General features: G+C 42.5%; 1 protein-coding gene across 10 annotated transcripts in view; it reads right to left on the bottom strand.

Annotated features, from left to right (window-relative positions):
- Positions 1-454: 454 nt before the first annotated feature.
- The window catches only part of smarcd3b (SWI/SNF related BAF chromatin remodeling complex subunit D3b), a 32,360-nt gene continuing 12,741 nt past the window's right edge, over positions 455-20,073 (bottom strand). For 2 of the 10 annotated variants that reach the window (XM_031850065.1, XM_031850059.1), the window contains exons 2-14: positions 16,515-16,717; positions 13,048-13,137; positions 10,712-10,754; positions 8,454-8,576; positions 7,812-7,937; positions 7,139-7,234; positions 4,535-4,663; positions 4,134-4,295; positions 3,640-3,737; positions 3,202-3,361; positions 2,126-2,248; positions 1,519-1,620; positions 455-1,409 (exon numbers count right to left, since the gene is read on the bottom strand). In XM_031850065.1, the coding sequence (XP_031705925.1) occupies positions 1,356-1,409; positions 1,519-1,620; positions 2,126-2,248; positions 3,202-3,361; positions 3,640-3,737; positions 4,134-4,295; positions 4,535-4,663; positions 7,139-7,234; positions 7,812-7,937; positions 8,454-8,576; positions 10,712-10,754; positions 13,048-13,137; positions 16,515-16,717 (1,509 nt within the window). In that variant the 3' untranslated portion in view covers positions 455-1,355. The remainder of the gene's footprint in view (positions 1,410-1,518; positions 1,621-2,125; positions 2,249-3,201; positions 3,362-3,639; positions 3,738-4,133; positions 4,296-4,534; positions 4,664-7,138; positions 7,235-7,811; positions 7,938-8,453; positions 8,577-10,711; positions 10,755-13,047; positions 13,138-16,514; positions 16,718-20,073) is intronic. The other 8 variants (XM_031850060.1, XM_031850061.1, XM_031850062.1 and 5 more) reach the window with 8 other exon arrangements.

Genomic DNA, 20,073 nt, shown 5'->3' with positions numbered 1-20,073 from the left:
CCTTAAACAAACACACAAATAGTCTGTCACATACTGTACAGTTGGCCCTCTTAAGGGAAAAAACATATGTACATTCACATCTCTAGAATCGTTTTCTTCTTCATGTAACATAAAAAAAGTGTAGGAATGGACAAAATCCTCCAGACCTGGGGTTTAGTGTTCATTGCAATAACAGTTTTAGAGTTTGTTTATAAAAACCTGAGGCCTAATTGGCTACAAAAGGCAAACATTTGGGACTGAATCCGCTCTGAGACTACCCAGATTGTTCAGATTTTTTTATGACCACCTTACAAGGGAAATGTTTTTGCAATTTGCGGTGAAACCCCAGGTGCAGTGTTTTTTGCCCACTTCTATTTCAGTGATCATGTTCTCTTCTTCTTGTTGCAACCTTTGGTAACACCTTCAGGACATAAACACGCGACTAACACGACACAAGGAGGAGGCAGTGAGCGACTTTGACGAAACACATCAGTCCCAACATGTATTTAGGCATATTTGTCATTTTTGCTATGATTAAGGGAGGAAAAAGCTGGGAAGATCAATACTTATTTCTCCTTCATTAAAACACTATCCTTGTTGTGATAATCATGTGATATAACTTCAGTTAACTTGTCTAACACTGTTTACTGGCGAATAACTCTAGAATGAGACACACTGGAGGTTTGAACTGATTCACTCAAACCTGAAAATGAATGAAATCCACACCTCGGGGGTTATAGATAGAACTGATTCCTGTGTCACACCATAATCTCTTTGCTGGTGTAGTTAATCAATATTTAAAAAAAAACACTCTCCTAATGAGAACAAACTAAAAAAAACACACACAGTCACACTTACAATCAAACAATAAATCAGTTTCAGAGTTGGAAAACATGAAATTTGAAGACTCGTCCAGAAGGAAACTCTTTTTCGAGATGAGAATCCCCCAAAAAAACACCGCGGTGTGTGAGCAGCCGGTTCAGAGTTCGTCTTGACGTGTGTGTGTGTGTGACGTATTTACAACAAAAAAAAGGAGAGAGTAGCGATGAAGAGGAGGTCTCCGAGGGTCTTGACCTCGGAAGGGTGCAGCTGAACACATGCGGTTAATGATGACGTCCTGACGGTCCTGCACGAAACGGGACAGATGTGCAGCGGACGCACGTGTGCATCGAGATCTGGGCTTCCATACGTGAACATCGCTCTTCCTCTAAACTTCACATTTTTGCATTTTCTTTTATCACTTTGACAAAAGATTATTATTATTATTATTTGTTTTTTTTTTAGGTCGCCGCCATTTTTAGAGGCTTCACCGGACTACAGCGATGGCCTCACACGCATATACACACACTCACGCAGAGATTCAGGAGGGCCTGGATTTAGGTGTTGCGGACAGCCAAGGCCTGCTCCAGCTCCTGTCTCCTCTGCTGGATCTGCAGAGGAAAGGAGGAAAGGAGGAGAAAGGAGAAATGCGTCGCCTGAGCATCTGGAGGCCGAGCTGGGAAGTTGTTGTGAAAGTGAGTGTAAAAGACGTTTCCTCACCTTGCAGTAGAAATAGCGGCTGACGGCCTCCTGGGACCAGGGCTCGTGGTAAAACTCCGCCCTCCTCTCCTCTTCAGGATTCCCGACTACGTCTGTCATTAACTGCAGCCAGCGAGAAGGAAACCATTAATGACAGGACCAAATAATAACCAACATTAATATTATATGTGACAGGAAGTAAACATGGCAACACCACAGTCAGTCCACTGCAGGTCAAAATCACAGAAACAGAAATATTCAAAGTATCAAAGTTAAAGTTGTCATGAGGCGACATAATGACCCCTCAGTGTGACATTATATTATTATGTATTATTTAGTCGTAGTTTTTAGTTGTAGCTGGTGAAAATTCAAATATATATTCTACCAATTTATATACAATTGAGTGGTTTAATCTACAATCAATATATATTGAATCTATAATGCATCATATTTCATAAACTGAGAACATCATTTGTATGTTTTGATATTCAAAGTGACTTCCTGCATTTTATTACCCCCCCCCCGAACATATGTCCAAATAAACGCAGCGAGTTGTTTCAATGGAACTTTAAATTACAAAAGAAAAGGCATGAGTGTGTGTGTGTGTGTGTGTGTATGAATATCAAACCTTAAGATCTCGGCTCTGGGATTTGAGCCAGTCCTGGATGTAGCCCTTGGGATCTCTGGAGAAACTGAGCATGAAGTCCCTCTGGATCTTCAGCTGGTTGATGGACTCGATGGTCTCATGGATCTGAAAGAGAAACAGTTACAGTACATCAAGAAAATGTTCTTTATTTATTTAGCATTTAACTAAATAAACTCTGCATCCTGATAATAAAAATATCAAAAATTATACTAAATCTAGTAAAACTGATTCTGTGTTTAAGTCTCAGAATCAAATCTCCAAACATTTAAAAATAGGAAACACATATTTACTCAGTACATAACAATGTTTATAGATATAAACATCAGGGGCAACAGAAGAAAAGTTCTCCAAACCGGCTCACATCAACAGTTCAGTTCTACAAAATGAAACTGTGTCTAAAGTATGTTGATCTTCTCAAAAAGAATGGATCACATAGAAACAGATTTATCTCTAAGCCGGCGTATCAGGGCCATTGTAGGCACAAAAATAATAATGAATTAATTACCGAGCCAGAGGAGAACGGTAATATTTGAAGTGAAAAAAAGTTTGAATTTACGAGATTTTAGTCGTTAACTTGAGAGAAAAAAACTCTGATATTCTCTTTGAAATAACTCACACGTTTAAGAGAAAATGAACTGGTAGAAAGAGTGTTCTCTTATTAAGGAACCGCATCGCTTCACTTTGCAAAGTTGGATCAACAAGGAAATAATCAAACTACCAGAATCAGCAGACATTACTGTGACAGTTCTCAGAAATGTGTGAGTTCTTTCTTGCAAATGTATGACGTCATAATCTCAGAGTTCTCTGATATTTACAACTTAAATCCTTCTTTGAGTATTACTACCCTCTCCTGGTTTCGTTTCTTTTTTTACCTTCAATGGCCCCGATAAGATATTGCTCTTTTAAAATGGTAATAAACTGGCAAAACATTGATCTACTATCACCCTGTGCAAGCAAACTACCATAAAACAACAGCTCCTGTTAAAAGTAGAGTTACTTGTTCCCATGTGGAACATTTACAATTTACAACATGAAAGGTGAATCAATCCAAAGCTTTCCTTCTGTGATGCTGGTGATATCACCTTGTTGTCCAGTGAGGCGATCTCCTGCTGGTTGGCGGTGGAGAGGAGGAAGCTGCTCATCTGGCCCTTCAGGGGATCCTCCACCTCCACGTCGATGTCGTAGCAGGCCGTCTTCTTCTGGTCGTTGGGATCCACGCTGGCGGAGAGCAAACGTTCATTTGTACAGGAGATAAGAATTACGGAACATAGAGAGAAATATTTCAACAAATCCTTTAAAGCATGTCATGATGCCTGCAAAGAGGCTGAATCCATGTTCCCTAATTAGATACGTCTTTTCCTTTTTTCTACAAGAGCGACAAACATAAGTCAGACAAAGATAAATACATCATGGCACCACTTCGCATTGAAAAACGTATACATGGACATCCTCATACTTGTCTTATGTTGTTGTTTGTGGGTTAAATAATAGTTTACCTGATGACGTGGTTGATGACGATGGGGTCGGGGGGTAGGAGGAGGTTGGTGAGGCGCTGAGGGATCTCAGAGAACTTCAGCCGAGGGCAGTCAAAGATCTGCAGAGGAGGGAAAGAGTCTGTTAATAATACACACAGTGCCAAAACACATTTATCATGGGGCGTATTAATATGTACGGCTAGGATAATTGATTTCGCTAAAACAAAAGTGGAGGCATAAAGACAGAGTTTTCCTTTAGAGTTAAAATATATATTTAAAAAGTGTAGAATAAAAGAGCTCACTGGCTGATTTTACTTGTATTGTAGAAGACTAATTTGTTCAAATGGAGTTTGTATCGTGTATAATTTGGAAATTACAGCGGTCAGTATTGCAAGATAGATGTTTTTACTCGCATTGTCGCAGGAATAGCAGATTTTCAGCAACACGGATATTAATATTTATGCAACAACAGCGTGATTTATAGCACACACACACACACACACAGAGTCCCGTACCTGTTGGAAGTACTTGTCACAGTTGATGTACTCCTTGTCATGGGAGTCCTGCAGCTTGTTGGTCTTGACGTACTGCCAGAGGGCCTGGATGATGCAGGAGCGAGTCTGGGTGTGAATGCCAAGCAGGCGAGCCAAGCGAGGGTCCAGCTTAAACTGGGGAGGCTGCGGAGACGACATGATCGCATTACAACACTTTCTTTTTGTACGACCGCCCACCTCGGAGCCTTTACATCATCGCATCTGGCATCCTTATCGTATTTTCCCCGGGCTTGGAGACAGATGTCAGGTTCAAAATGGAGTCTCCAATGCACTCTGTAATGTTTCTGGTGGTTTATCAGCGATGTGAAGCCTGCGGGTTGTCACCACAACGGTCTGATGTATTAACTGTGCGGCGCCCTCACCTGGTAGTCCAGCATCAGCAGCAGAGTGCAGCGCACGCTCACGTCGCCCGGCCTCTTCACCTGGAAGCCGTCCGTCTCCTGAGTGGTGGGCGTGCGGTGCCACTGAAAGAGCAAACCGCCGCAGAGTGACTACACACCCCAAACTGAGGTGGTTTATTCAGACTGAATTGTCTTTTTTATATAGTATCACACTTCATTTCCTGTTGGTTTCACGCTTCATTTGAAAGTGTGAAACAAACATACACATACCTAGAAATTATGGATGATATATTTTACAGTTTAAAACACACACTGTGCTTTAACATGTGCATATCATCCATCATCGTCCAATACAAATCCTGCACGTTGTATTGACTGTACACGGACAATGTATACAAGCATATACTTATACATAACCATGCGCATTTTAAATTTGTTCAATACTTTGCTTTACGACCAAATACCTACAAAAACTTGACTTTGTGTTTAGCGCTCATTAGCAAACGTTAGCATGCTAACCCCCCTGAACTAAGATGGTGAACATGCTAAACACCAGAGTGTTAGCATTGTCATTGTGAGCTTTAGCGTTAGCCTTATTGAGTGTAGAACTCTTAAAAAAGAATACTTCTTGAACTTTATCTTTAATTGTTGATTTATATTTAATGTTACAGAGAATTACTTCAAGATGTGAATGTTTTTCAGGGGCTTTAATGAAGCTGCAGGAGATTTGGCCGTTGAACAAATGTACAAAAGAAGTCATTGAGTGCACCTGCATCCAGCAGCCTTGATCTTGACCTACAGCATGGAGCCTGTGGTTCGGCGAGAGGTTAAATATCTGCAAACTAGCCATGCACAGTGTGCTGAGAAACCAAGATAGCAAGAGGTTAACCATGTGGCTGTGAAGCTGAATGTTATCACACCCAGGATCACACCGTCAGCGCAGAATTGAAGTGAAACAGAAAAACTCAATTAAACTAACTATTTCCAAATTATTCTGTGTTTTAGTCTTTGTGTTTACGTATATCGGAACCTCCTCTGTATATAACCGCAGAAGAAATGCTTTTTAACGTCTCCATTTTATCTAGAAACTGAAAGGAAAAGCACTTTAAGCTCCGTCTTCAGTACAGCGGATTGCAGCAACTTGGCATGCAATACAGAGTAATGTCTTCCTCCAACCAATGGCGGATTCAGAAGTACTGATTTTACCTCAAGGTAGAGAAAGAAATTCTTTTGATGGAAAATCATTGAAAGCGATGCACCTGAGTGCCTTTGCCAAAATACCCTCTTTAAAGGAGGAACCTTGAGAAGTCATAATTTTTCGCTTTCGAAATTTCTAAAGCTTTTTATTTTTTTTCCGAAATCAATACATTTAGTGAGGATACAACGTGAAGGGCAGCTAATGATTGTGTTTAATTAGTAAGCACTTGTTTTCTGCAGCTCTAACACCTGCATGTTAAAAAAACAACCTTGCACAGTTTGGGGGAAAAAAAAAGTCTGTCCTTTCTGTTGTTTTAGAAAATCTAATTGTTAAAAAGAAGAGAGAGGGCATTCCACTCGCTCTGTCTGTTTGATTTTGTATGAATTCAAAGAGGGTGGTAAAAAAAAAGGAGCAGGTTAGTTGGGGTGAGTGTAGCTGGAGACTTAACCAGACGTCACAAAATAACAATCTTTAGTGAAAAACCGTCACCGACCCTCACTGCATGGCTGAACAGAGTCTGATTCACCGAATTTGGATGTACAAAAGCTATAATACTAATGGATGTGAACTATCAAATTGAAGCTTTTAGCTATGAAGTGACAAGCAAGTTGTCCAGAATGTTGAAGAGATAAAACCAAACACTTAAGCGGGGAAAAATAAGCCAATTAGATGATAAAAACATGTGCTTTAAGAGAAGGTCTCATCATGCAGCGTATTAAAAACTACAGCTGTGAAATGCAAGTGAGCCATCGTTAATGTAATTAGCTCCACCTGTGATATCACTCCACCTACCAGCACCTGTAAAGGTCACTGATTAGCATGTTGTATTTTGTTTGTTTAATCAAAAAAAAAAAAAAAAAAAGGCAAAGTATAAAAATTCCTTTTGCCTTTTTACGATCATCAACAGTTTTCTGGCTGTAGCTTCATTTTTGAGGCTTTCTACGTTTTGAAGCTAAAAGTATGTATGAAATGTGAAAATTGTGGGAATGAGAGTAACTTTAAGATCATTTTTTAAGGAAGATATTAAAGCTTCTCTCCACTCTAACGTTGACTTGACTCACTTTAACTCTGAACAATCCAAACAATAAAAAAAATCTGATTTCTTACTGAGCTTCAAATAAAGTTTTAAAGGGATTTAAAAGTTAAATAATACCCAGAATGTATGAAAGATGTGTAACATTCTGAGAGTATGAACGAGTAGAAAAGAGCAAGAAGAATCCAAATACAAAGAAATGAGAGCCAGAGCCATGTAGTGCTACCTCTACTGATTCAAATACTGATATTTGAAGCTCATTCATTTCAAAACCGATGATCATCATCGTGAACACTTGAAAGTCTGCAATCATTTTGTCAGAGCAGGTAAAAGGTCATTCTAAAACGAGCCTCTTCCTCTGTGGTCAAGATGCAGCGGCCATGTTTGAACTAACCTCAACCAGGTGGTTGTCAGGACCGTAGAGGTCTTTGTCCAGCTCGATCACCAGGCTCTTAAAAAACGAAGAGAACTTCTTCTTCTGCTTCCCCGGCTGTGAAACGGACAGAGAGGGCTTGTGGTTAACGAATGTGTGAATCGGAAGCACAAATGCAACAGCAAACATTAGCCGCCGTGTGTTCGCTCGTAGCAGTCATCAAAAAACGCACAATGGGCTGAGTGAGATCAGCATGGAAAGCGAGACACTAGACACTAGACACTAGACACTATTCTCAGGGTCCATTTCCTCCAGAAATATTTGAGGTTTGAGAAACCTAAATGCTTCCTACCGCTGTGAGATGACGTCTTTGCTGCTTGCCCTGCTAAGAACATCAGAGCTTTTTTCAAGGGACGCTAAAAAATCCTTCTGCTTTTCAAGCTGCATCTACAGTCTCTCTAAACACTCTTCACAACAGCAGTCATTCATTTTTATATTCCGAGCCAGACGATACTTTTCTGTCCAAATTCGTTTGAGCACATCATTACTGACTGCCGGCCCAAAAAGACCCAGAGCAGCACGCGTTCATGCTATATGGGGAGATTATGATCTCAGTTATATCAATTTTTAAATATCATAAGTATGAAACAATAAATAAAATAGACACTGTGTATTTTAGAGGAACAAAACTCACATCGTCTATCAGCTTCCCCTCTACTCGCAGTTCCCACGATGCAATGCTGCCATCTGAGTCATCGGCGTCGGGTCTGGCCGGGTTGAAGGTGTTGGAGATGTAGAGCCTCAGTTTACGCTTCTGCTGCTGACACAAGGGCACATAACAACACCACAAATTAAACGGACGTTTCACCAAGTCTTCAGTTGAACGGTCACGGTGCAGGCGGCCCATCTGGATCCGATTAGCTCGACGTAACGGCAGATCAAAAATGTGTTTTGATGCGACAAGAGAAATCTAATCGAGTTTTATTAATATGGCACCTTTCAAAAGAAATCAAATGCAATTCAAGGTGCTTTGCAAATGATTGAAAAGATGAAAACAAGATAAAAAAGGAGAGAAGATGAAGATGAAGAGACTAATGCACACCGATTAAGTTCGGAATAAATAAATGAATTAAAAAAGAAATTAATTAATAAATACAACTCTGGATGAGTCTTTAGTCTGGAAAAAAGATGCTTTCTGTCTTCAAAGATGCGGTGAAAAATAAAGTTATTAACTATTTGGCGACCTTTCAATACCTGTTTAGGTGCAAATATGATATTAATTAGACTGACACTTGAAGGACAGCAGGTCTCCCTGGCTCCTGATTTTTCCCCTTACCTTCATTGGTCTCTTCAGTGCTTCCTGGATGTCCACACGTTTGCGCATGATGGTCTGATCCAGTTTGCGCTCGAACGCCAGAAGATCCATGTAGGCCTGAGACTCTGGGACCAGCTCACGGATCTACTCAGAGGAGAGACAGTCTGACGTTAAAATCTTTAGATCTCACACACATCAGATTAAGAAGACTTTCTTCACATACGCTATCTGAATATCACTAAAAGGCTTAAACAGATTAGCTGTCTGCCCTGTCTCCAAGGACTTGTTTGAAGGACATTTAGCCCCATAACATATCGTTTCAAGGAATGGTATCATTTATACAGAATAACAGGAAAGCATGAGTTCAACGCTTTGTGAAAATTCTTATTCGCTTTCTTGCCGAGAGTTATCCTAAAATGAGAAGATCGACACCACAGTAAATACAGTAAATAGGAAGCTAATAGTAGCCGCCGGTTAGCTTCATTTAGCAAAAAGACACGAAAATAGAGGGACACAGCGAGGCTGGCTCTGTGTAAAAGAAACAAAATCCACCTACCAGCACCTCTAAAGCTCAAGAAATAATTCAATGTTATTTATGTTTGTTAATCCTGGCGGCAACCTCTGGTTCTGCCAATAAGGAAGTTCCTTAAACTTGCATTCTTTCTTATAGCCAGCAGGGGGCGACTCGTGGTTGCATAAAGTAGTCAGATCCTATAGACGTCTATGAGATTTTCTCATCTAACTTTGCAAGGAAGCTAATAGGCGAAGTTCCTAAAATCTCAAATCTAATCCTCTAATTTCTTCTTTAAGAACCTTTAATGTTAATGCTATCTTACTGTCTGTCTGACAGTATCACATACATATTCTGTATCAACTTGCCAGCTTCTCCATTGAGACTGGGTGAAACAATCAAACCCAAGACTCAGTGTCAAATGGAAATGTTCTTGATTTCTTGCACACCATTTTATACCCATTTCCCAGAAATTCAGACCAACATATTTTCTTTTTGGATGTTTAGGATCTCCACTATATTTTAAATACAGTTCGGAGGGTTTGAACAAAGTTTGGCTGCACAGAATGAGTTTTTGCTGACTGACCCACCGCTAGGTTAGTGGGGGTTTAAGATGCGGACCGTGAGCTGTAATGGCCCTGATTTGCCTTCAGCCAGGGACTTATGTTGTATGCCGTTGCATGCAAAAAACCTGGATACACCTGTGACACCAAACAGGCTTGAGAAGACTAAGGACTTAATACCCTGTCATCCCAAATAGAGCTCATCAGATTACCAATATTCAAATGATTACAGTATATGGAGAATAATTAACTGTGTGCAATATTTGCTCTATGTATAAGACTTATTTTCCTCCAAAAACTGCTGCCCAGCCTGCCGTTCATACGGTGGTCCACACCGTCCTGGGGACACTGGGGGATAAAAAATGAGATGCAGAGTGTGCAGCCAACCAGCCGGGACTCAGACATTACCATACCGATGAAAGTCCTCGAAGCATCAAGGGCTGCTGCTGCTTACTTACCAAACTGTGCGCACACACACACACACACACTCTCTCCTTCTCTTCCCTCCCTCTACTTCTCTCTTTCATGTTTCTCTCTAAATGGCTGCCTCCATTGTTCCCTCCCATTCCTTCTTTATCTCCATCTCACTGTCTTTCACCGGGCCGAGGTGCCGAGCAGACGGAGGAGTGTGGCAGACATTCCCCGTCCCTGACTCATTATTGTGGAGTGGCGCGCCGGCCATGCCTACTGCTATCTCTCTGTCTGGGTTATGTTAGGGGGATAAGACCTGAGCCAAGACGCTCACGGGCTCCAGACCTCCATAGTTTCAGTGTGAGAGCCCTCTGTGTGCTGGCCGGGACGTGGTGAGGTGATGGCGTGGCACGGGGCCCGAAAAACTGAGACCACGGGATGAAAATCACAACCTCTATCGGCTAAGACTCACCTGTGGCAATTCTCTTTCGGTTCTACTTGTGGTTGTCTTTGCCATATCCCGCTGACTGCTCCAATTGAAATCAATGAGCCACCATCCAAACAACAGAAAAAAACCCTAAAACAATGTTTTCCCTAAAACCTCCTGATCGCTGCCCTCATCCGCTCTCTCCTCATTTGGACATAACACATAATCATCTGGCCCTCTGCGCCTTCCAAGAACCGACCATGATTTATCTTTTTCCCTTTTCTTCACACAAAAGATAATAACACACACGCACAGACATTAACAACAAAAACACACAGCAACAAAGGTAAAAAAGATGCAGCCTCACCCTTTGCGGAAGAATCTTGTCTGCCATTTTCCTTCTCTTAGCACTAGAGAGAGGGAGAGAAAGACAGAGGGAAAGAGGAAAAAGAGAGCATGTTACTATGGTGACTGATAGCGTAGCACCCAGGCCATCTGCTAAAATGCTGGGCCATATCCAGCACCCCAGCATCCCAGCTGTGTGTGTGTGTGTGTGTGTGGTATCTGAAATGCAGCGGTCCACCTGGAGAACGAGAGCCTCTAACAGCCAAGAAAGTGTCACATCACGCACCTCTTGCCTGACATGTATTCATTGCACACGCACACACACACACACACACACTCTGCAGATTCTCGGATGGTGACGGGATGTGTGTTCAAGAGCTTTTAGGAATGATTTTCTCGGCGGAGAATGCATGTGTGTGCAGGTAGATGTTTTCATTCATGAATGTTTCTGCTGTGTGAGAACAACATTTCAAATCCTGTTTTTTTTTTGTTATTATCATCTCATACTTACCGCGGAGGAACTAAGGACAATGAGACAATCTGTGCCAACGTTGTGCCTTCATCAGAACTTTCTTACTCGGTGACACCGATTACAAAAATGCCCTTAAATGTTCGATCTGTGGACACCTGTGACACGTGGAGCGCCCTTGTAAATTCATGCAAGTGTTCTGATGTTGGTGCCTGCAGAAGGACACTGCCTATAAAACACCTGGATGGCACTACACTGCAAAAAGAGCAATTTAAAAAAAGTCGGAATAATTTATTTTAGGTTGATTTGTGTTTATTTCAAAGACGTCGGGTTCTTCTCTGTAGTAGCGTTTTAGGATATTACCTCTTAGATGGTGCTAAATTAAAGTACAGTCTACTTTTAAGCACTTTGATTGTGAATTTGCCAAGTGTCACTGCCGATATCAAGTCTTATATTAAGATGAGGAGATTGATACCACTCTTGTATCTGTCCACTAAATATAAGCCAACAGCCAGCAGGTGGCTAGCTTAGCTGAGCATGAAGTAAAGCTCTTGATTTACCAGTCCATCCACGTTCCGACCCTTATCCTTTCTGTCACCACTCAAAGCTCATGACCAAAGGTAGAGATTGCGGATACAAGCGGCTGGAAATGAGCTTCCTCCGTAAGGTGTCTGGACTGAATGAACGAGGAGCTCAGATATCCAGAGGAGCTCGGAGGAGAGATGTTACTCTATCGCATCGAAAGGGGCCAATCATCTGATCAGGATGCCTCCTGGACGCCAACTAGTAAGAGGACCTGGGGTAGAGCTGGAGGGATTATCTATCAGACAATGGATGGATGGATCGTCTTTGTTTAGACTGTACAAAAACTGAAGTGTAAAAATAACACAACTCGTCATTTGTTGTACAGATTTAAAACAAGATACAACGCGTTAATCAGTGATCTTTAGCGTTTCCTTCAAACAGAGCCTGGCTAGCTGTTTCCACCTGTTTCCAGTATTTGCGCTAAGCTAGGCTAACTGGCTGCATATTTAGCATACAGGCACAAAAGTGCATCTCCTCATCTCGCTCTCTGCAACAAATTTAGTTTAGTTTAGATGGACTTTCGCAGTGACATTGGTGAGGTGTTTATGCTAGTGCAAAATCTTTTGCAATACTAGGTGTGGGCGATATGGATATCATCAGAATTGGTCATTTTATGTTGCATTATCAATAGATATTGTTATTAAAGTTAAAATAAATGGAAATGTCTGCTTTTGGTTAATCCAAGGTACCAGAAAAATGAAGGTGCATGTTTGTTTACATAATGACCTAATAGAGCGGCAGCAGGGACATATATACAACGTTATCAATAACACAGAGAAACCTTGGTTTATATGGTATATATCATCATATTGGTAGACATTTTTTTTTTTAACTCATTTTCTTTAGATCACGTAATATTTGTTCTTGTTTGTAGAAGGGGATTTTTTTTGCAGTGTAGAGGAATTTTCTATCACAGAGCACTGCACCGGTCTGTGCGGCAGTGTGTTACATCAGCATGCCAAATACTGAAACAAGCCTGCTGCAAGGACGCTCGAAAGATCCGGGGATGCATTGCAAAGGAAAACACACATCTGCATCACAACAACCCGCCATTTTCAACTATTTATAAAAGGTTTTTTTAGATTGGATTCTAATTTACGTTTCTGTTCTGGCTGAAACAAACGGTTCCCATCATGCCATGCTCCAGTCCAAAGCATGCACCACTACATTTTAGGGACTCAACTTCCCGGCCTGAACCGTACGGTTGGCCAAAGGAACTCATTCAGGGAGTGCTGGGCTCGGGCGAAAGGCTAGGAGTCATCAAAACGTTAAGAAAATGGACATGCAGCAGAACAAGCTCCTACTTTGATCCGAGCGTGGGATCTGATTGGGGCTCTCTCATGTCCATCTGCCTCGCCGGGATCTCATTGGCTCCGGGGAATCCGACTGGCTTCCTAAGGATTGGTGAGGATTCGAAGGTTGTCCGATTAGAGTTGTGGCGAGACACACACTCAAGTACGATGTCAGAGGAGGGAGGAGGGAGGGGGGGGGGGACACACCTGGTGGTTCTGGCTGTTTGAGTGTCTGTATGTGTAGGATGTGTGGTAAAGGGTTTGTTAGTGGGTGCAAACTCTTAATAAACCCAGATAAGGGCAGGCACTGGGATAGGCGTGTGTCTGCGTCCATGCACGCACAGAGTGCAGCAGAGGAGGTGCTGGGAGGCGTCCCCGCTCATCTGAGGGACACGCTCATTCAACAAAGTCTCTCTGTGAACCAAAACAATCATGCTTCACACACGCAGACAGACAACACACAGACAGACGGACACACCGGGAACTTGTGTGTGTCACAGGAAAGAGGAGCAAAACAGGAGGTTCAGCTCTATCGTTCGGCTCTGGATGGCAAATATGGATGTTGCATAGATGAAGTGATGTGCGGAATGACGACAACGTGCATGCTGCTCACACCTTTTTCGCTCATTTCGAAGCACCTTAAAATATCTGGCCTAGCAACAAGAAACCTGTTTAATTGTCGAGTGAAACCAGCGAAGTTCCTAAGCAGCCCTAAGAGTCTGATATCAAACGTCTTGAGCAGCTAGGAACGGTTTTACAATAAAAACCAAGGTTTATGTTCATCTGAAAGTCCCCAACATGTGAACCAATCTAATGGAGGAAATGGGTGAAATTGGATTTCTCAAAAACAAAAGAGCAGATCGTTCCAGAGTAACTTAACACCAGCTAAAAATCACTCCGGTGCTTACATTTCTCGTGAGTCAGTGCACTTTGACATCCCTGCTGGGTTTGGTTACACTCGTTGTAATGAACCTTCTCATCCAGACGAGGAAACTGAAACAAGTCGACTCTTAAAAGTGTGAAATTGCACGGCATTTTTGTGGAAGAAGTCCACAGTTTTTAACTCATTTTCATGCAATTAAAGATGTTTTTTACCATCCGCCTTTGTGATACAAAGACGCTCCATAATGAAACATAACAACTACAATAATAAGCAACTGATTTGCATAAAAACAATCCACAATTTATGTTGTACAAAAATATGATGAGAAAAAGCTACTAAAAAGGCACAAGTAGATTTTACTCCACATGGCATCAACTTTCCAAATGAGTAATATAAACTGCAATGGAAAAGTTTTGCCCAGGACACACAGATGTCTTTGCTTTAACACGCTTTTTAAGACCATCTGTCCTGAGTACTTCCTGCTACGAGACACACCGCAGAAATAAAAGCCTCTACATTGCAATCTACACTTTTACGTCATTGCAAGTCGCTTAAGCACACTGGCGTCACAGTCCTGGGCACACAAAGTGTTTCGGTATTTTGGGGAAACAAATTAGTAGCATATAAACGTAATTCCTCTGACACAAGGTTGAGTATTCACAGCACTTTATGCAAAGCAAACCTGGAATTAAATCCTATTTATAGCAGCAGCCCTGCGCAGGACAGCGTTTGTTCTGCAGAGCGAAAGTCGCTGGGGCCACGAGGTCTCAATGACAAACACAGGTGGTCCGGCCCCCCAGCTGGCAGCGTCGTGGGGTCTGAGCTGGACGGAGTTATAGCGAGTTTGGAGAGCCGGAGCATCAACTTTGTTTGCCAGAGGACACGCGCACTTCTCTCTAGAGAGACACCTGGACGGGTCACCCTGGTCCATCGATCAGACCCTCCGCAGCCAGCAGGGCCGCTCTGGGGGTTGAGGCCCCCGACGTGGGAGAACATTTCCCCCGACCTGTTCGACAAGCCCGCTTAATTGTAAGTGGATCAATCGTACTGCAGATACTGAGAGAATGAAAGCGAGAGAGACAGAGGTCCACTGAGTGCGCATATTGATCTCCTTTCTAATGACCATACCTGCCACACACTCGTCTCCTAACAGACATCCATCCACTGTGTGTACGTGTGTGTGTGTGTGTGTGTCTGGATACTGATGATCAGATCCTTTGTCAAACAGCAGACAATAGATCGTACTGATAGAAGTAGAGTCTGAACGCCTGCAGACAGCAGTATGGACACCGCATAGATGAGACCGCGGGGAAAACCAGACAACGAAGAGACACAAAGAGTGAACGGAGGAGAGACATTCAGTCACAGTTGTGTTCTGAATGGTGAGGAGAGGATGCAAAGAGCAGCGAGCAGGGCAAAGGGTGCATCCTAAACAAGGAGCAGTGGGAGAGAGTCAAAAATTAAAATTGAAATGAAAGCTGAACAGAGACACACAAAGGTCATGGTTTCACTTCTCGGATTCTCGGAGATCACAGTATGGAATTGGCTGTGGGTGTCTTGTACTGTAGGGCTGCAAGTTATGATCGATTTCATTAGCTCTCCTCTTATTAATCCACAATCCTTCAATGAAAATATATATTTTTAATATCATAACTTCCATTGGTTTTGTCTGATTAATGGTCTAAAAGCTAATTTACGATGATAGAAAACAGACAACAGCAGGAAATCTATTTCGCTTTTCTTTTATTAGCCTTGCTAATGACATGGTGGCGCTGGGGTCCTCTACTTTGGTCCGGACTGAAATACCTCGACAGCTTTTAAATGCATTACCATGAACTTGTGTTGAAAGATTCATGATGAATTGTAATAACTTGTCTATTATCTGTGAAACTAATGACACTCCTGTCCGCCTCAGCTTTACTTTCTGTTTGGTGCTAATTACAGCATGTTAGCAAGCTGACACTAGCATTTAGGCTGCAGACTCTTGTTACTTTACAGATCACATATATGACTCAATTATAAAAACAGTTGTTTGATTAACCTACTCATCATTTTAGCACTATTGTAAAATAACCAAGAAGAAATCTTCTGATACTGGTGCCAGTACGATACCTAAGACTCTGGACCATTAAAATACTTTGTATTTTTCTCTCAAACCCTTTTCTATCAATAAACAAACTTCTAAAGTGCATTCTGTTTCATGACGTCTTAGCACAAGCAGCTGTGTGCACATTTGCCTGAATGACATAAAGTCTAAAATGAGCTAAATTGCGAGAAAATAAATAAAGCCCACCACGAATCTGCTAAAAAAAGTTTCATACCAGCGTTTAGTATCGGTTCAGTTTTAGGTTCATACTCATTTTGGTTGGTGCTGAAAGATATTGTGGTTTCGATGCCCAGCTCTTACTACGTGATTCATGACCATCTCCATGTTTGGGTTTTTTGAAGATCTAAGCCCCGACTGGTGAAGTTCAAAGAGCAACCACAGCCTCTTCACCATCTCAATCCCTCCACACAAAAGCAGACAAACAAAGGAGCTCTACAAACAAGTCGTGCAGCGTTTAGGTCGGAGTTTTGGGGGGTCGACAGGACTCACTTTCTGGCCCGGCTCTGGACGCCCTGCTGCTGTTGCTGCTGCTGCTGGACCTGCTGGGAGGGGGCGGGCCTCTTACGACTGGGCTCCATCACGGTTGAGGGCAGGCCGGGCCGCACCGCCGGGCTCCCTCCGTACGGTGGGCCGGGGGGGCCCATGGGAGCTCCCTGGTGGGGCATCCTCGCTCCAGACGGCATGCCAGGACGCTAAGGGGGGAGGAAGCAGGAGAGAAGACGGGTCACATATATGTAGACAACATCCTCCGCTGTGTACTCCGATTTATTACAATTGTAAATTAGTGCTTCTAAAAATATAACAAAGAAAACATGAGATCAATAGCACATTTTTTACGCATTTCCTGCTGATGGATCGTGGTTGACTGAGGAGAAGCTTTTTGTAAACAAACTCGTCTCATCTGACGAAGTGAAGCTGCAACAAAGAGTGTCGCATCCTGATCCAGACCTCATTCCTCCCATTTCAAATGAAATCCTGCCGTCTGCTCTCGTTCTATTGAAACTGGAGAGTCTCCTGACTTTCGTAACGTTTGGTAACATTACTCCGAGCAAACAGCAGCCAAGTTGGTAAACATGAACACACACACTAAGCAAATCTGTGACGTCAATTTACGAGATATCTGTGTTTTTGAATCTTTTCCATGTGGGGCAGCAAACATGAGAGAAAGTGTGTAGTAAAGATCTGAAAGACGTGCGACCCAATGAGGGATTTGTTTGCATGGACTTCAGGCAACTTCTGAGAGCCTAAAAGAGACAGTGAAACCGATCCGACAGTAATGTGAAATACATCTGAAAAATGGATACTAGAGCTGGTTTGACGGATAAATACACTAATTAAGTTTTTTTTCTCTCACACACACACACACACACACACACACACACACACACACACACACACACACTCCCCCTAAACAATGCTCACAGTGTCAGAGCCCACAGCTTCACACTCCCGACTTGACGCCTGGGAACAACTGGGGAACTCTCACCTGCGCTTGTCACTCCCATGACACAACAGCTGCCTCACTTTATTGTCTCAGACCAGATTGGGGTTCGCCTGATAGAAAGAAGGCCTTTGACTCCTTTGAACAAGAGCACAGACCTACTGTGCGTGTGTGTGTGTGTGAAGAACTGTCCTTTACTTAGAGTAAAAGCAAAATCATTGAAATCAGTCACATTACTGAAGCTAAAGACGCTCTGACGCTTTACGCCGTCCTGTTCCCAAACGTCGCCACGAAAATGTAGCATAAAGCTAGTTGATATTATGCTTACATGCTCCCTGTTTTTGCATAATTTTGAATTTAATTTAATTATAACAAAGCTATATTGGGGAACCCATGGGAAATAGGGAGGGTGGGGGGTCTCATTAGGGGCCCCCGTGGTTTACCTTTGCCCCGGGGCCGCCTGGCAGGTTAATGCGGCCCAGACGGTTGCAGGGTTTAATCTAAAACAACGAATCATATTTCATAGAATCATTGCAGGGGTTGGATATAAAATCTTGATTTGCAAGGTGACTAAAGCTTCCAGATAAATGTAGTGGAGTAAAAAGTATTTCCCTCTGAAGTATGAAAGAATATAAGTGTAAAATCTTTAGTACAAGTACCTCAAAACTAAACTAAAATACACTGCTGGAGTAAATACTCCACCACTGAAATGTATTATGAGCACAAATTGATCCAAAAATGTGACAATCATTGACAGTTTCTAAGATCAAACTATAAATATTCTACAAAGGACAGTTTGTCACATTAGACATTTTAAACCATGAAAGATACTGAGAGTCTATTCTTCTTCTTCTACCACCTCTCTATTATTAAAAATAAAAACATCTAAACCTTGATTTTCAGCAGAGCCATGACTTAACAGACCCACATGTTTAACCACCAACAATGTCCTCCTTTCAAATGGGAGCAGAAAAACCGCCTGCCACACTCTGTAACAGAACGAGTAAATGTTGGAGAGGACGGCTGAAGGATACAAGTTAGGAGTTTCATGAGCTCACATTTCACACTGTTTGTCACCTCTCAACGTGGATTGCTTCATGCACAAACACGTATCAGATTTGATCTTTAGACCGTCCACAAACAAACAAAGAAGAAGGTAATAAAATGCAGAGAGGGCACAATAACAACGCTAGATATCAAACCAGATGCGTGTATTCACGGGGAGATTTAATAACTCAGAGCAGACTATGGCAGAGGATAAGACTGACGTATTATGTGCCCTTTGAAATGGTGATCCTGCGATAAGAAGCCCGAGCAGGCGTCGCTGTCACTCCGGCTCGGGAGCGTGGTCGGCGAGGGGGAGGGGATGTTGGGGGGGGGGTCAAAGCAACTGAGAAGGTGTCTCCAAAACGGGAGGGGATAAGACAACATATGGTCGAGGGCCTCCTGCTCCAATGGTGTCACCTTGTGGAGCTTTAAACTGTCTTTTTTTCTGTCTGCCTCCCACCTAAGCTGGACAATAACGCCCGAAAAACAGGCCAGACCCTCAGCAGCCAGACTTCTGACAAGCGTCTGTCTGGAGAATCTGAGCCTTTCAGATAACAGACACAGAAGAAAAAAACGTATACGCTGGATAATGTGTAGGATGAGTTTCCCCTAAATCCACACGCACACTCACACACAATGTGGTACTTTATAATCTGACCTGCTGAACTGACTCCAACACTCTGCCCGGAGCTCTGCCAGCCAGCCAGCCAAGCAATCGAATCTGCCATGTGGATGGATATCTGAGAAGTGTGCTGGCATCTCTGGAGGGATTTGAAGAGGCCAAACTTAACCCACACTGTACTAAACATACGAGTCTGTGGGTTGCAACACGGATGCTCCCTTTTAAAAGGCTTTGATTGGAATCAAATCTATAAAAAGCTGAGGTTACTCGAGTGGGACGAGAGTCAGAGTTTTAGGGCTCAAACTTATCGTCAATGAAGTGTCGGAAAATAGCAAGTTTGTAATGAAAGAAAAGCTTGTTTTATCAGATATTCATGGAGGAATACGTGTTATTACGTTGTTTTAGATGCAACAATTAACAATGTAACTCATGAATATATCTCGTTAAGGAAGAAATCTTAGTTTTTACTCTGACTCTTGTCTAAATAATACTTTCAGATTAACTCATGTCCCTGTATTTAAGGACCTAATATTATATATCAATGTGAGGACATTTCTTTCACTTCCTTTGTGTTGTGGGTGGAGGGAGAAAAAGAAACTATGCCACGTTTCTGCAATTTGGGTGACCTAACCCTTTGAGCAAGTTGTAATGATCCAGATCTGAGAGTAAAAGGTGCGGTCAGTGTTTCAAAGGTGTCCCAAAAAAAAACACGGTAGTTTCAACAGATGACGACGCCACGGCGTGTTATGTTTCCGCTTATCGGTGTTTCCCACGCAGAGCGCTGGAAGGCTTTTTTTTCTCATCGCCGCGGCCCTCGCTGACCTCCACGTGCACACGTAGGAGCCAGAGAAGTAACACAGCATTGAGGAGGGGCAGATAATGAGAGAGAAAGAAGAAGAAGAAGAAGAAGAAGAAGAAGAAGAAGAAGAAGAAGAAGA

This window comes from Anarrhichthys ocellatus, unplaced genomic scaffold, assembly GCF_004355925.1.
Source record: "Anarrhichthys ocellatus isolate YVR2014 unplaced genomic scaffold, GSC_Weel_1.0 scaffold10, whole genome shotgun sequence".
NCBI lineage: Eukaryota > Metazoa > Chordata > Actinopteri > Perciformes > Anarhichadidae > Anarrhichthys > Anarrhichthys ocellatus.
The sequence above is the reverse complement of the archived record's forward strand: the minus strand, read 5'-3'. Positions and strand labels throughout refer to the sequence as shown.